The sequence below is a fragment of the Mytilus edulis genome, chromosome 1, assembly GCF_963676685.1.
Source record: "Mytilus edulis chromosome 1, xbMytEdul2.2, whole genome shotgun sequence".
Lineage (NCBI taxonomy): Eukaryota > Metazoa > Mollusca > Bivalvia > Mytilida > Mytilidae > Mytilus > Mytilus edulis.
This window is the reverse complement of record NC_092344.1, coordinates 120,903,020-120,920,267: the sequence shown is the minus strand read 5'-3', so window position 1 is coordinate 120,920,267 and position 17,248 is coordinate 120,903,020. Positions and strand designations below refer to the sequence as shown.

Sequence of the window (17,248 nt, the reverse complement as noted above, 5' to 3'; positions counted from 1 at the left end):
GTCATTCATACAAAAGCCGTTAGGTATTCATCACATTCGCACGAAACTTTATTCATTACCCCTTACAAAACTTCATTCTCTGTTCAATTTATGTTTGGAATCCACTGTTACAAACCCTCATTCAAACCAATACAAACTTCAAGCTATAATTTCGGATATTGCAAGTCACAGACTTTTCAAGCCAGTTCGCATTGGAAAAGATGAAAAAGAGAAAAGATCTTTTCTAAATCTTTCCTTTGCCAACAAAGGTCTCGATGGCGTCAACCTAGGCAATATCCTTCATCATAAATTAGTTCAATCGAAAATACCTCCTTATTTCAAAAACCAGTCTGTACCAATAATTTCTTATACCTATACCAAACCTATTGCAACTAAAATTTTCAATTACAAACGCGTTTTGCAGAATCTCGATATTGACGACTTCAAGTCTAAACCTCCTGATTGCACTTGTGCTAGTTCCCAATTCATATATAATCCTGCTGGCCACGTTATTACCGGTGACCTTAACATTGTTAATAACACTTCTCTACGAAATATGTTATCGAAAGGTCCGAAATATCGTGAGCCTAAATCCATCAATTGGTAATACAACTTTAAAATTTTGATGGACTCAGTCGAGGATTATGCCAGGCAATGGGCTAAACGTGAAAAGGAAGACGTAGACACTCTATCCGAATGGATTAAGGCAGTGAGGTCGTTAATACAAATCAGAATCAAGAAACTGAATGGGTCCATCAATGCCCATGCTACGTCAATCTTTAAAGACCCAAATGTTGCTAAACACTTATCCGACCTCCATGATAAATATGTTGTTGTCCCCGCAGACAAAGCCCCAAATAACATCGTTTTTGTCTGTAAAAGTCACTACATTAATTGCTTGATAAACGAATTAGGTATAGACAATTCACTTGGAAACTCAACATATACCCTCACGACACTTACCAAAGAGGAAATCCTGGATAATCATAGGTCTGTTCTTTGTTCCTTTGGTATTTCAACCAAAGATGAAGAACTGGATCTTCCATCACTGTATTGGATACCTAAACTACATAAGTGTCCTTACAAACAACGGTATATTGCTGGGTCTTCCAAGTGCTCCACGAAACCTCTTTCTAAATTATTAACTTCTATTTTATCAGCAATCAAAGACGGGCTTCAAAGTTATTGTGAAACTGCCTATTCTAGAGGTGGCGTGAATCAGATGTGGATACTTAAAAATTCCAAAAATCTTTTAGAGTACATACAATCTAACTCTCTTTCATCTTGTAACAGTATTAAAACATTTGACTTTTCTACTCTTTATACAAGTATTCCACATTCCAAACTAAAAGACAAATTGAAAGAGTTGGTATTACTTTGCTTCATAAAAAAGAATGGCCAACGTAGATACAAGTATCTTGTCTTAGGGAGGGATAAATCATACTTTGTAAAGAATCACTCTGATTCAAACAAAAAATTCTCTGAAACCGATATTATCAAGATGCTTGATTTCTTGATTGACAACATATTTGTAACGTTCGGAGGACGTGTTTTTCAACAGACTGTCGGCATCCCAATGGGAACAAACTGTGCCCCTCTACTTGCCGACTTGTTTCTTTATTATTATGAGGCTGACTTCATGCAGGAACTTCTTAGGAAGAAAGATAAGAAGTTAGCAATATCCTTTAACTCTACTTTCCGTTATATAGATGACGTTCTTTCACTAAACAATTCAAAATTTGGTGACTATGTGGAACTTATCTATCCCATCGAATTGGAGATAAAGGATACTACAGATACAGTTAAGTCGGCTTCATATCTTGACTTACATCTAGAAATTGACAATGAGGGTCGGTTGAAAACAAAACTTTACGACAAAAGAGATGATTTCAGCTTTCCAATTGTGAACTTTCCATTTCTAAGTAGCAACATTCCAGCAGCACCTGCATACGGGGTATATATCTCCCAATTGATTCGCTATTCCCGTGCTTGCGTTTCCTATCATGATTTTCTTGATAGAGGGTTACTGCTCACAAGGAAGCTATTAAACCAAGAGTTCCAAATGGTGAAGTTGAAATCATCCCTTCGTAAATTTTACGGACGCCATCACGAGTTGGTTGACCGTTATGGAATAACCGTTTCACAAATGATATCGGATATGTTCCTTACGTCGTAACTACAATCCCCTTCCCTTTCATGAATGTGACCTACCGAATTAAGACTATTTACCGACTTTGTAATCACATAAGCAACACGACGGGTGCCACATGTGGAGCAGGATCTGCTTACCCTTCCGGAGCACCTGAGATCACCCCTAGTTTTTGATGGGGTTCGTGTTGTTTATTCTTTAGTTTTCTATGTTGTGTCATGTGTACTATTGTTTTTCTGTTTGTCTTTTTCATTTTTAGCCATGGCGTTGTCAGTTTGTTTTAGATTGATGAGTTTGACTGTCCCTTTGGTATCTTTCGTCCCTCTTTTTTTAACCTTTCTTTCTATTGTATCTGCCTAGCTTTAACCTTTCTTTCTATTGTATCTGCCTAGCTTTAACATGTTAGCTTTGGATAGGTATGTTCTTTGTTGTTTTGTAATTTGCTGGCTGTGTCTAGTACTTTATTTGTAATTTGCTGGCTGTATCTAGTACTTTATTTGTAATTTGCTGGCTGTATCTAGTACTTTATTTGTAATTTGCTGGCTGTATCTAGTACTTTATTTGTAATTTGCTGGCTGTATCTAGTACTTTATTTGTAATTTGCTGGCTGAGTACTTTATTTGTAATTTGCTGGCTGAGTACTTTATTTGTAATTTGCTGGCTGAGTACTTTATTTGTAATTTGCTGGCTGTATCTAGTACTTTATTTGTAATTTGCTGGCTGTATCTAGTACTTTATTTGTAATTTGCTGGCTGAGTACTTTATTTGTAATTTGCTGGCTGTATCTAGTACTTTATTTGTAATTTGCTGGCTGTATCTAGTACTTTATTTGTAATTTGCTGGCTGTATTTAGTACTTTATTTGTAATTTGCTGGCTGTATCTAGTACTTTATTTGTAATTTGCTGGTTGTATCTAGTACTTTATTTGTAATTTGCTGGTTGTATCTACTACTTTATTTGTAATTTGCTGGCTGTATCTAGTACTTTATTTCTAATTTTTTGTATCTTTTCTAAACTCTTTAATACATTATTTACACAGTTATAGTACCAATCTGATACAGAATAGTGTGTTAATTGTTCTTACAGGTTTTAACCTTTCTAGAAGACTTCGCATAATTTACGTCAATGTCCATCGTGTCTTGCCTATTTAATATCATCTCCGGTTCGGGAAGTGTTCCCATTTTTTTTATCTTGTTCAAGCCAATCAAATTTCAGCAACAACATACGGCAACCAATTAAAACCGATATTTGTTGAGTATCAATTTCAAGATGGCATGAATAACGAATGAAACTTTAGCTTTGCATCGTGTACATATGCATTTCTAAATAATGAGACTAATCAATTAACATATTAAATCAATTTCAAATAGTTATTCCCCTAAAATCTGATACAAAACTGAAATACGAGTGAAAGTGTAAGGTCTTACCGAGAAAAATTCTCCAAAATTTATTTCCAGTTATTCCCTAAGACGCCAAGCTTTGGACACGTATGCCGCGAATTCTTTTGGTGTAGAGTTCTTGATCAGGTCACAGCTAGCAAAATAAACAAAGTCTGTTTATGTATAAAAAAGAAGATGTGGTATGATTGCCAAAGAGACAACTATCAACTCAAAACCAAAATGATACAGAAATTAACAACTATAGGTCGCCGTACGGCCTTCAACAAGGAGCAAAGCCCATACCGCATAGTCAGCTATAAAAGGCCCCGAAATGACAATGTAAAACAATTCAAACGAGAAAACTAACGGCCTTATCTATATAAAAAAAAAACGAAAAACAAATATGTAACCCATAAACAAACGACAACCACTGAATTACAGGCTCCTGACTTGGAACAGGCACATACTAGTACATACATAATGTGGGGAGGGGGGTAAACATGTTAGCGGGATCCCAACCCTCCCCTATCCTGGGACAGTGGTATAACAATACAACATAAGAACGAACTATAAAAATCAGTTAAAAAGGCTTAACTCTTCAGATGGACAAAAATACAAGTGGACGTGGCCGGGTTTCATACGTTTCTCTCGTTTCTCGTTTTTAAATAGATTAGACCGTTGGTTTTCCCGTTTGAATGGTTTAACACTTAACTGGTAATTTTTGGGGCCCTTTATAGCTTGTTGTTCGGTGTGAGCGAGGGCTCCATGTTGAAGGCCTTACCTTGACCTATAATGGTTTACTTTTATAAATTGTTATTTGGATGGAAAGTTGTCTCATTGGCACTCATACCACATCTTCCTATATCTATATTAAGAGTGTACACGCTTAACTGATTATGATTGAATTGTATGTTAAAAGTCTTAGAGAAGTTCTAGTAAGGTCTTACTACAGGAATCACATTGAAATATGGTAAAGTCAAATCTGGCAGGCGGACGTGAACACCATATATGTAGACAGGTACTTGAATCTGTTGTAACCAGTTACCTCGAAACCAAGTTCAAGGTTCGATCATTTCTGTTAGACGGACATGATAATCATTCTAATCACAAACTTAAACTTACCTTATGGTATTTAAAAAACAAAACTTAACGTGGACCGATGAACAATTAGTCTGTTCAAGTTAAAAAGAACAATGAAAGACGTCTATGTAAACTTACAATCATGCTATATATATAAAAAAAGAAGAAGATGTGGTATGATTGGCAATGATACAACTGTCCACAAGAGACCAAAATGACACAGAAATTAACAACTATAGGTCACCGTACGACCTCAAACAGTGAGCAAATCCCATACCGCATAGTCTGCTATAAAAGGCCCCGAAATGACAATGTAAACCGAGATAACTAACGGCCTTATTTATATAAAAAAATTGAACGAAAAAAAAAAATATGTAACACATAAACAAACGACAACCACTGAATTACAGACTCCTGACTTGGGACAAGCATATACATACATAATGTGGCGGGGTTAAACATATTAGCGGAATCCCATCCTCCCTCTAACCTGGGACAGTGGTATACCAGTACAACATAAGAACGAACTGTAAAAATCAGTTGAAACATTAACTATAGCTGGACTATTACTCAGCCAGACAGACATGTTACACGCCTACTATAATAGTTGACCGATTACTAGTTGTATCTAAAAAAAACTTTCTCGATCAATTAACAATAGGTAAATATAAATACAAAGGTAAGCAAAAAAGAAACAACACTGTAATAACCCTTTGGCTCCGAATCTCATCTCAAGACCTACCTGCACCAGAAATGTCAAAAGCTGAAAAGCTAAAAAAAAAAACAACGATGGCGAGATGCATAAACACCGAGTCACGTCAAAAGTCATAAAAACAAGAAACATATAAAAGCACGATGACTAAATAACGGGGTATCTGAAGTTTTCTATTGGTGGGGTTCGTGTTGTTTATTCTTTAGTTTTCTATGTTGTGTCATTTGTACTATTGTTTTTCTGTTTGTCTTTTTCATTTTTAGCCATGGCGTTGTCAGTTTGTTTTAGATTTATGAGTTTGACTGTCCCTTTGGTATCTTTCGTCCCTCTTTTCTAAAGTCTTAATACAATATTTCATACAGTACCAAAATGAAACGGAATAATGTGATGATTGTTCTTACAAGTTTAACCTTATAACAGACTTCGCACAATAAATATACGTCAACACGAAACGATACTTGTCCATCGTGTCTTGCATATTTCGTATCTTCTCCTGTCCGGGAAGTGTTCCCATTTTTTTTATCTTGTTTAAGCCAATCGAATACGGCAACCAATCAAAACCGATAATTGTTTAAGACAAATTTCAAGATGGCATGAATATCGAATAAAACTAAAGCTTCGCGTCGTGTGCATAATGTATAAACGTGTCTTCAAATTAACGAGACGACTGATGTCACTAAAGGTGGAAATCAATTAACATATACTTTATCAATTTTACATACTTACTCCCCTAAAATCTGATACAAAACTGAAATCTGAGTAAGAGTGTAAAGTCTTAGCGAGAGAAAATTCTCCAAAATTCATTTCCAGTGAATCTTTTAGACGCCGAGCTTTGGACACGTATGCACAGAATGTTCGTGTATAGTGCGCATGATCAGGTTATAATTGCTTGATCAGGTTCTATATTATATTTAACAGTATAAACAAGACTGTACACACTTAACTGATTATAATTGAATTGTATGTTAAAACTAAAAGTCTGAGAGAATTACAAGTAAGGTCTAAGGCAAGGAAAAGTCTAGATGAACCCTATCAGATGGTGAAAACCATGCATAGGTTCTTTACATCAGAAACAGTAATTTTAAATCTGTTGTAACAAGTGACCTCGAAACCATGAGATGAATTCAAGGTTCGATCGTTTCTGTCAGAGGGCAGGACAATTATTCTAATCACAAACTTAAATTTACCATATGGTATTTGAGAAACTTGGCTATCCATACATATATGTTGTGCCGCAACGCCAGAAACCTGAACAAAATTATCTTCTAATGTTAGTGTTCGGTCATCAGTGAACGGGGCAACATTTTATCTTGTTTTTCCTACGACGTTTCTTGAAGAAAAAAATCACTTAATATTTCCTTTTAGCTAAAAATAAATAAATAAAGTATAACAAAAGTTCCGAATTCCAAGGCATATTCAAAAGGGTAAGTCGATAGAATATTAAGCTGACAAAGTTAAACGCTATCAATCAACGTTTTAGTGCATGCAATTTCCGAAGAAACTGGTCGATTAAACCTGGTTTTATAGCTAGTTTCACCTCCCACTTGTCTAACAGTAGTTTTAAGTTCCGTTATATTTGACATAATAAGGTGTGCAACCCAAACAGACATACTATGTTACTGTGAAAATAGTTGGGATCCAGCAGCCAAGACTGGGAAAACATACATTACAGACATGTAACACAACTGATTAAACGACTCAAATAATCATACAGATAAATTTCACAAAGATAATTTTACGATGACGTCAACAAAAAAAGTTTTGTTGTTATTAGTACACACCGAATACAGTATACACTTTCTCGACCAATTAACAATGAGTAAATATAAATACAACTGTAAAGGGTAAACAAAAAGAAACAACACTGTAAAACCCTTTGTCTCCGAATCTCATCTCAAGACCCACCTGCACCACAAATGTGAAAAGCTGAAAAGCTCAAAATTAAATTTAAAAAAAAGATGGCGGGATGCATAAATACCGATTCACGTTAAAAAGTCATACGACATAAAAAAAAAAAAACCCAACATAATAGCACGCTGACTAAATAACGGGTTACCTGAAGTAAAATTAAAGTGTATTTAACTTCAGCACCTATAACCTATAACTCAAGACCATCTTGTATTATTTGTTGACACTGAATATTTAACTTCTATATCTTGCAACGTTTCGATTAACTTTTTGAAAAAAGGACGTGTGATCGAGACGTTTTCTGACAAAACCCTGGCTCATTATTTTTTTGTTGATCAGGCACCGATGATGCTTATTAAAGTCTGAGTAGTCATTGCTTGGTCACTGCATACTTGTCATACTAATATAAACGCGAGGGACATAGTGCCGTTTGCTGTGGCGGTATATATTGCTTAGTGTTATAAATCTATTTAAAAATTTATATGTTGCAGTTTTCAATTTATTATACTTCTACAAGATTTCCAGTTCTCACCAATGCGTTAAAACTCCTGTACAGCAATCATTTTTATATTAATTAAACACTTTTTTTTAATTTGCAAATATCTTTAACCACTAAGTTACCACTGCGTGGTTTATAATGCGTGTGATTTAACAGCTTTAAACCACATATCAGTTTAAATATTTAATGACACCTACGGACTAGAAAAAATATATGCACTAATATTGTGTCTGAAATCGATATAAATGGATAAAAGTGAATACATTTTGAAACATGAATTTAAATGTGATTATTTAAATATAGGTATATAACCATATGGTAATCTCGTGACAAAACAACTTCACAAACATTTATAATTTTGAAATATATATACTTTATTATTCAGCTGTTTTAGGAATTGACACCAATGTATTATGTAAATTGAAGTTGTATGTTTAATAGTGAGTAATAAATGCATTATTGAACAATAAATTAGATAGCTTTACAACTTCAAAACAAATATGATGTATTATTCACGATGTTTAATAAATCATATAAACTCCTACACTTTAATATTAATTTTTATTTTAAATAAATATACTGATTGTTTGATAAAAAATGTCATACACAAATTATTTGTAACTGCTACGCCTTTAATAGTATCTGTGTAGGTTAATTGGTATTACAAGTTATAACAGACAATATACAAGACTATTATAAGTAATTGATTACTGTCCTTGTTTTTATCCTCCCCTTGTTAATTTGGTGATTTGTTTTACTTCAATATGTTTGTTTCTTGTCAGCATATATTTTTTGAATAAATGTACAATAATTAATTCATCAATTTAGAAAAAGGTTAAGGTTTAACAAATACTGTAACACCTAACTTAAAAGAATCAACTGTCAGACACACTGCCAAAGAAAAATAAACAGCGTAAACAAATGACAATTTGTCAGCTTTAAATCTAACATGGTGCATAGTAGCAACAGTCCTTTGTTATTGGGAACATAATGTATGCAGAGAAAATAACAAGTAAAATTGAATATAGCGCAGAGTAATAGTGCATAAAAAAATTATATAAAATATGGAAGAAACCGATAGCGGCAAAAAGTACGGAAATATAAAAAGCCAAAGTTCAGTATTACTGAAAACAGAAACACAAGAAATGTCAGTAAACACAAATGATCCCAAAATAAACAAACCAAATGAAATCTTTCATATACGGTGTATGTTCATTCCACTAGCATTTTATGCGACTGTTATACAAGTGAGAGGTTTAGCTAGCTATAAAAACCAGGTTTCATCCACTATTTTCTACATAAGAAAATGCATGTACCAAGTCAGGAATATGACTGTTGTTGTCGCTTCGTTTGATGATTTTTTACATTTGATTAGGGACTCTCCGTTTTGAATTTGCCTCGGAGTTCAGTATTTTTGTAATTTTACTATTTACGAAATATCTCCGCTGTATGATATTAAGTTACGGTTGGATCTCTTAAAACTAGAAACATAACATAAATAAGTATAACTAGCCTCCATATAGTTATCAAAGGTATCAGGCTTATAATTTGTTTATAAAGATTTCGTCGGTATTAGTTTTAAGCCGAAACATCGAATGTGACAAATAAAAAAAATATTGGTAACACTCGGCTAATTAAAAAAGGAAATCACAACACTTGAACAAGATTTTGTCTAATTTAGTTATTCTTTTAACTTCGTGCCTGCAGCATAAAATCCCGAACATACTTAAACAAGCAGGTTCATTTTTTCTATTGTATTCAGTTATGTAACAGCAGTGGCGTAGACATAACATTTCCCATTGCGGCGCTGCAATACACTCACAACTGGGACAACATCCTGTCTCCAGAACGAGGCTAATCCGGATCTGTAAGCTAGCAGTTGCGACTTCATTGCCTGAATATTAACATACGCAACAAACGAAAAAGGAAATAACACGGATATTTGTTGAAGCGTAAATAAAAGTGAACATACCTGTAAACTTACCGGCGAATGAACGATGATCTTAGTATATTAATTTTATAAATGACCTCAATAACATTAAAACAGAATAATTAACGTGCTGAATTTATAATGATAAAGGGTAAGTCAAATATTTATTTTTATTTTGATATTTTCTTTATATTCATTAATTATCTTTTAATGCCTTCGTTCTTGTTGATATATTTAAGTCATTTTTTATTGTGTCTTTGACATAAATGTTGCTTTTATATTCAGTTTAATATATATGTATCTATATAATGCATTTAAGCTATTAAATGATTCATATAAAAGAAAACAAATTAAAAAAATATTACTTTAAAATTGAGAGAGAAAGGAAATATATAAATAGACGTGAAAATGTGAACATAATCTACATGTAAAAATGACAACATACATGTTTTGTGTGATATGTTTATAGGTACATTCTGCATGATATGACAAGCTAACGCAGTCAATCGGATGTACGTTATATTCACAAAATAAATCCAAGTTAGAAAAAAAATAGTCAATTTTAAAGCAATTTGATCGAGTGCTAATTAAGGCTGTAGTTCTACTATACTCATTCATATACACGTTCAGTCCGACAGTTTTAACAAATGATATTGTATTAACTTGTTAAACAATCACTAACGAATAAAGCAAGAAAAATGGCAGCGCCCTTTATATTCCTTAAATAGAAATGAAGGTCAACAGGTTATGTACATGACACTATTAATTATACCTTTACAGAAAATAATAGTAAGTCGGTCTCGACATATTTCTTTCATATCTGTCCTTTGTCCTCCTTTTCTTCTTCAGTTTGAAAGCGTTGTCTACGGTTTAGTTATTATAATGTTTATGCTTTTTGAAAAGTAAATTCTGAATTAAGTATTAAAATAAACCAAGGCTTCAGGTCACATCTCATCTGTCTACGCACAAAACAGATAGATATGATAGAGTGTAGATATTATCTATTTCAAATGAAATTATTGATGATATAATAATATTTTATAATGACAACAATAACAAAAAAGTGTTATTATAATTATTATTATTATTTTTCATTATTATTATTATTTATCATTATTATTGTTATCATTAATATTATTATTATTTAATTATTATTATTATTATTATTATTATTATTATTATTATTATTATTATTATTATTATTATTATTATCAATTACGGAAAATCTTACTTTCTTAATGATAAGCATTTTTCTCATTCCAGTGCTTGAAGGTTAATATTGATGTTACCCATGTCAATAATGACATATTTTATTTTCTACTTTATGTGTTTTCTTACATTCTGATATAGTCAGCCAACACCTACTAATTTTCATTGTAGATATTATGTCTAAAAATAGACATATTAAATTACCGCCTTTGTTTTTATCAAAAAAGCATTTCGTCCAAAACAAGCCCCCCCCCCCCCCCTGTGTTAACAAACAATATGCGTAACCGAGGATTTTTTTTAAATCATAAGAAGACAGAAAAATATTTCCTATTATTACTTTTTTTTATAACTTGAGATGAGAATGGACTTCCTTGACGAATACCTTTCATGTAAAGAAATTAATTTTATAATAAAAATTGTGAGTACTATGAAGTCAAGGTTATAATTTCATCACATATAGGATGTTTTCTTTCGTTTTCTTGATTGTTAATACAAATCTTTGTTTGATTAAATATTATTCAGTCTGTACAAGAAAAAAACCTTCTTCTGATTGACAAGTAGTAGACAAAATTCATGTAGATATGTCAAAATCTGAATATAATTATACCACGTGATACCAAATATTACCTTTTATATTGTTATGGTGTCTTTCAGAATAGAAGAACAGAATAGATAATTAAGAATGATAGACGTACGTGTAATTGTGATCCTTTTTCTCCTTACCTGTCCGCTAGTTATTATGTCACCCTTAAGAGGAGAAGGTGAAAATGGTGAACAGTGTCCGGGTAATTATTGCTCAATGTTTGAAGGAATTTGTAAAAATGGTGGCACTTGTATAAGTATTGGATGTAAAGGTGAATGTGAATGTACAAAAGACTTTACTGGACATAATTGTGAAGTTCCAATCACCGCTTTAACAACATTACCTCCAGAAAAGAAGACTGAAGCTCCTAAAAAGAAGGAAACAAAACCGACTACTGACAATACAAATGAGAAAATGAGTGTCATATTATCGTTATTCCGTATGATGTCTCATCCAAGACCAAAAGTTACAAATCATATCGTCAAGAAAGAAAATGTCATAAAAGTCAGCAACAAAAAAGATAGTGATAAGGATTCACAATCATATGATCGCACACGAGAAAATTTCCCATCCAGGTTTGAGCCCCTATCAGAGAAGAAGCAAGACGAGTCATCAAACGACAAAGAGTCTTCAGATCGTCCAAAGGAAAGTCAAAGGATTAAACAAATAAACAACGAGTCTTCTGATCGTTCAATGGAAAGCCCAAAAACAAAACAAATAAACAAAAGTAACACCCAGGATAATGGAGGTGAATCCAAAAGCAAATCGCTTATTACAGAAAAGGTCGACAAAAAAATAGTTTCTACAAGTGAATCTGTTGAAAAGAATGAGATTTCTACGGTAGCAAAGAAAACATCCGTAAAACATACAACAGAATTATCTTTAACGACGTCGGATACACTAAAAATTATAAACACGACTCCAACAACAACGACGCACGTAACTGTTGCTGCAATACAAGAAAAAACTGCCAGTCCGCTTTTATCAACAACAAATTCAGGCTCGATAACAACCATTCAAAGTACCCCTTCATCAATAAGTACAACTCCTGATAAGGTAGAAAAACGTTTTAATGAAGACGCACTGACATTTAGTGGAAAAACAAGAAAAGTTGTGCCAAAAGTGTTCCATGCACCGCAATGGCGATCTCTCCCTCAGGAAACAACAACAGTTAAAACAAATGTTCTAATAGATGGAAAAATAGATGAACAACAAAACCATTCGTCTTTAAATAATTCAGACATTCTGGCACACATGGCAAATGCTGGAGATAAAGTTTTGAGCTCGACAACCTTATCAAATATGTATCTTACTCATAAACTTCTGAGTAAATCACGAATTTTTGTTTCGACTGTTCCAAATAAGACAATAAGACCGGAAAGCACTAAGAAACCTCCAGTGACTTTAGACAATGCAAGTACACAAAGTCAAGTTCAAAATAATGGTGGGAAAAATAAACAATCAGCAGTAAAGGAGAGAAGTACTTCTATTGATCTGGCTAAAGAAGAAATTGCATTGGCTGCTAAAAGAATTGTAATTGCTAATAGTTTTGTGGTGACAACAACGTCATTACCAACAAAATCGATAAAAGCGGGAAATGTGGGAAATTTAGTCACTATAACACAACCCCCTTACGTCAAATTCACGTCACATATGTTAAAACAAGGCACACAAAATATGGCAACAAAAACCAGTACAATATTACCAATAACGAACAATTTATCGACATCGTCTTTAAAAAACCTTGAAACAACAACGACAAGTATTGGTATTTTAGGCAACTCGCCAACAACAGTCATGATGTCCACAACGAAATCTCCGTCAAAACCAAGATTAAGAAAATCTCTTCTTTCGCACAATTCTGGGGACATTCAAAATCATAAACGGACAAACTACTAGAAATATGTGATTTAATGGATCAAAGAAATCGATTTCCATATGAATGACTGGTTGAAGGAGACCAGAACAATAAAAGTTATTTGTAATCTGTGATATAATTAAATGACAAATGTGACGGAAATCATTTAGTATGCAGCTAACTTTATGCTCGTTTATCTCTTACATGTCTAGCGGGCCTAGACTTCGTAGATATATACATCTTTTTTCCATCACATTCCACATTTATGAATCCAAATATGTTTTGTGCAATCATATTAGTATTGTAATTGAGTTTTAAGACTTTTTTGCCAGGTATGTAATCATATTAAAACAGAAAACATTTATTATGCTTATGGTATTTGTTACACCACTTTTTTTTAATATAGTAGTAATCAGTAATCCAAAATGTGTCTTCTTTATTGTATATTAGGTTAAGTAAGTAGCGGTTCCTCTAACTGCGAATTAATTTTCATTATCTTTTTAACATGTTAGCTTATTCTTATTCAGGAATTGCAGATGTTACTCTAACAAGTTTTCTTAATCTACAAAAAGACACAAATGTAGCTTTGGACTAGATAATTAGGAGTGGTATTTGTTTTTACCGAATAACTGGAGTCTTTTCCTCGAATCATTTGATAAGATTAACTAATGACGAAAGCCTTAATTCTTTTGGTAATGTGTATTGTAGATTATTATGATAAACAACTGTCATACACGTTTTGCAAGCTATGAAACCAGGTTTTACCTTTTTAAAACCAAGCTGCACAATTATAGTTAAAATTGTACAAGTTTGTTAAATAGTAAAACATCTTTACCAATTTAGTAATATGACTGTAGTTTTCCTGTCGTTGTGTTAGTTGATAATGTCGAGCGTATGATTTTGTCGGGATAATGGACTCCCCCCTTTTTATTTACCTTGGACTTCGTATAGTTCGGTCTGTTTATTTCGTGAACACATTGTTGTCATTATAATGGAATTTTATGCGACTGGCATACAACTGAGAGGTTTGGCTATCGATAGAACCAGGTATAAGTCACCATTTTCTACAAAAGGAAATGCCTGTACCAAGTCAGGAGTATGACAGTTGATTTCCATTCGTAAGAGGAATTTGTCTTCCCGATTTAAATTTACCCTGAAGTTCTTTTTTACATTTAGGAGATTGTACATTTTGTGAATTAATTTTTTAAATGATTTCCAATTTAATTTTATAAAAGATCACTCAGTAGCATGTTGGCAGTGAATTACGATTCCTATATAAATATTCCCAACATACAGTATCCTTGTAAATTACAAGACTGCATTAGCATTTTGCTAACAAAAGATGTGTGATTATAAATGAGTGTAGCATTCATATATTTATATAAACATATATATTGTAAGACATACATACAGTGCTATTTAGACGTAAATGGGATTGTTACTATTTGTTCATTGTTGCTGGCAGCAATATAAATACATTTCATAAAATTTGTCATTATTTCTGATGTTAGTTATTTTTACTTGGTTATTTCAAAGTGTTGTAGTTTTTTCATGGTACATCCACTGATTGTTTATATGTAGATGATAGTTAAGATCAGTTTGGTGTATGTGACCTACCGAATTAGACTATTTACCGGATTTGTTTTAACATAAGCAACACGACGGGTGCTACATGTGGAGCAGGATCTGCTTACCCTTCCGGAGCACCTGAGGTCACCCCTAGTTTTTGTTTGGGTTCGTGTTGCTTATAGTTTAGTTTTCTATGTTGTGTCATGTGTTCTATTGTTTGCCTGTTTGTCTTCTTTCATTTTTAGCCAGGCGTTGTCAGTTTATTTTCGATTTATGAGTTTGACTGTCCCTCTGGTATCTTTCGTCCCTCCTGTGTAACTAAATGGGCCATGGAAACTATTATTAAGACCAACAAACATCATCAAAATAGACCTCATTACAAAACAAGAAAAATCACTAACACAAACATTTTTATTTTAACCATAAACAAATATCACCTCATATCAGAAGTGTATATCTCTACAGAAGGGTGAACACCCAGAAATGCTCTTCACGTGAAAATACTTCAGTTATGATCATGATTTAAAACTTAAAAATCATTATGTACCATGTCAATAATCCAGGGTTGACGTTGAATACTATAAAAAAAAATAGATATCATATTATAATATATAACGATAATGAAGTGCGTCTGAAGGACAACCTTGTCGCAGTCAGTCTTCTTTTAAAAATTGGTTGAGGCTAATCCAGGTAACATACCAAAAATGAGGAAAATGCACAATAAAAAAATAATTCAAAAACAATCTAAAGAATAAACAATTTAGTATGTAAAACATATAAATAAGAACCTGAACACAATATTCAATTTTACACGTAACCAGACGTCATGAAATTTGAGGACAATAGTTAGTAAGTTTCGGTCAATATACTTTTGAATCAAAAAAAGGCAACAATAGTAAACCCTCCGCTTTATGATAATGATAACAAATCGTTAAAACACTACATGACAGAAATACAGCATAAACACATGCAAGAACATTCATAACAGCGAAACGTACAAACAAATATTAAAATAGTCAACAATACCAAAACACCGAATGCCTGGTGTATAACAGTTGAACTAAATGATAGCACAAATGTATTGATGTTTATATCATGAGAGGTGAACATTAATTGGTATAATACCAATTCAGCTTCATAAAACAATAGTGTTTTACGCATAAACATACTAAAAGTTTGCAAAAATTTAAAGCTGGAAAACCAAGGGCATCTATAACAACTATATGAAATTATGCTCAAAAAGTACAAGTTAGATCAAAATTAATCAAAGTAAACAACAAGGTTCACAGTTTCTATAAATATTTGGCGATGATATGGACTCATTGATATTTTTGGAATTACTATATGATGACCACAAGATATAGACAATGATATTATACTCCACATCGCGTATATTCAGATACAGAATATCTATGAGAATAGCTCAATACTGACCGAGTCATATCTTTTACATAATCTGAAGATTGAAAAGAACAAAAGAAAAGACGTATGTTTTAGAAGTTGAAAAATCAAACTAAAAAACAAGAGTGGTCAACACAATTTCATTCAGCAGGCTCTCATTGAAACCAAACAGTATTTGATTTCATAACTTACAACCAACATGCTATTTACACAATAGTTTAATTACAATGATACATGTATGTCAAAGGTAATTTTTTTTTCATCTATCCCGTTTTAAACTATACAGTCGTTTGTGCCTGTTTTAGGGGAATTAATGATAACTTGGTTTACCTCGCACGATGTTTTGACAGTTAGGCCACGAACAAAGATGATTACCATTCTGAGATGCATTTGTCATTGCATGATTTAGCATTAAGCTGTCAATTGAAACTTGCATTGATCGACTACTAATCAGTTTTATCTTTGATCTTAGTTTATTAAATCTAAATTAACGAGAATGTGTTAATAAATAATTGATTTATATTACTGTATATGTTTATTAATATATTCTGTATATTTAAGGGAGAAAAAGCTGCATATGATATTATCGTTTTGTAATTTTCTTAAATGAAACACTGAAATTGATGAAATATATGATTGAATGCTTTTCCCATGAATAGATTTTTACATAAAATTACAAAAGCTTTGTTCAGTAACAAGTTATCCTGGTTGTTTTACTCGACTACGGCTAAATCAGAATAAGCGAAAGACTTTACTTTACTTTAGAATTACTTGAACAATTTCATTTTATATTCCGCAGGATTTCTTAAATATTTATTCAATTCTTTATTGTATGTTTTAAAACACCACAGTAAGCTAGGGTAACCTATTTTTAGAATGCAAATTTTCTTCAGTATAAGTGTGTACCCTAAAAGACCAGAACAATACAGACCCATGTGATTAAATATAATTTCTTTATATCGTGTTCTACAAGTTGATATTTTATATTACAA

The 17,248-nt window shown here is 32.6% G+C and overlaps 1 protein-coding gene across 2 annotated transcripts; it reads left to right on the top strand.

The window, feature by feature from the left end:
• Window positions 1-9,609: 9,609 nt before the first annotated feature.
• Window positions 9,610-13,650, top strand: LOC139504088 (mucin-4-like). 2 transcript variants are annotated; one of them, XM_071294153.1, is made up of 2 exons: window positions 9,610-9,787; window positions 11,505-13,650. In XM_071294153.1, exon 2 carries the CDS (start codon window positions 11,528-11,530, stop codon window positions 13,325-13,327), a length of 1,800 nt encoding a protein of 599 aa, XP_071150254.1. In that variant the 5' UTR covers window positions 9,610-9,787; window positions 11,505-11,527; the 3' UTR covers window positions 13,328-13,650. The 2 variants fall into 2 exon arrangements, with proteins under 2 accessions (XP_071150254.1, XP_071150250.1); XM_071294149.1 differs by having other exon boundaries at window positions 9,613-9,787; window positions 11,500-13,650.
• Window positions 13,651-17,248: the final 3,598 nt, after the last annotated feature.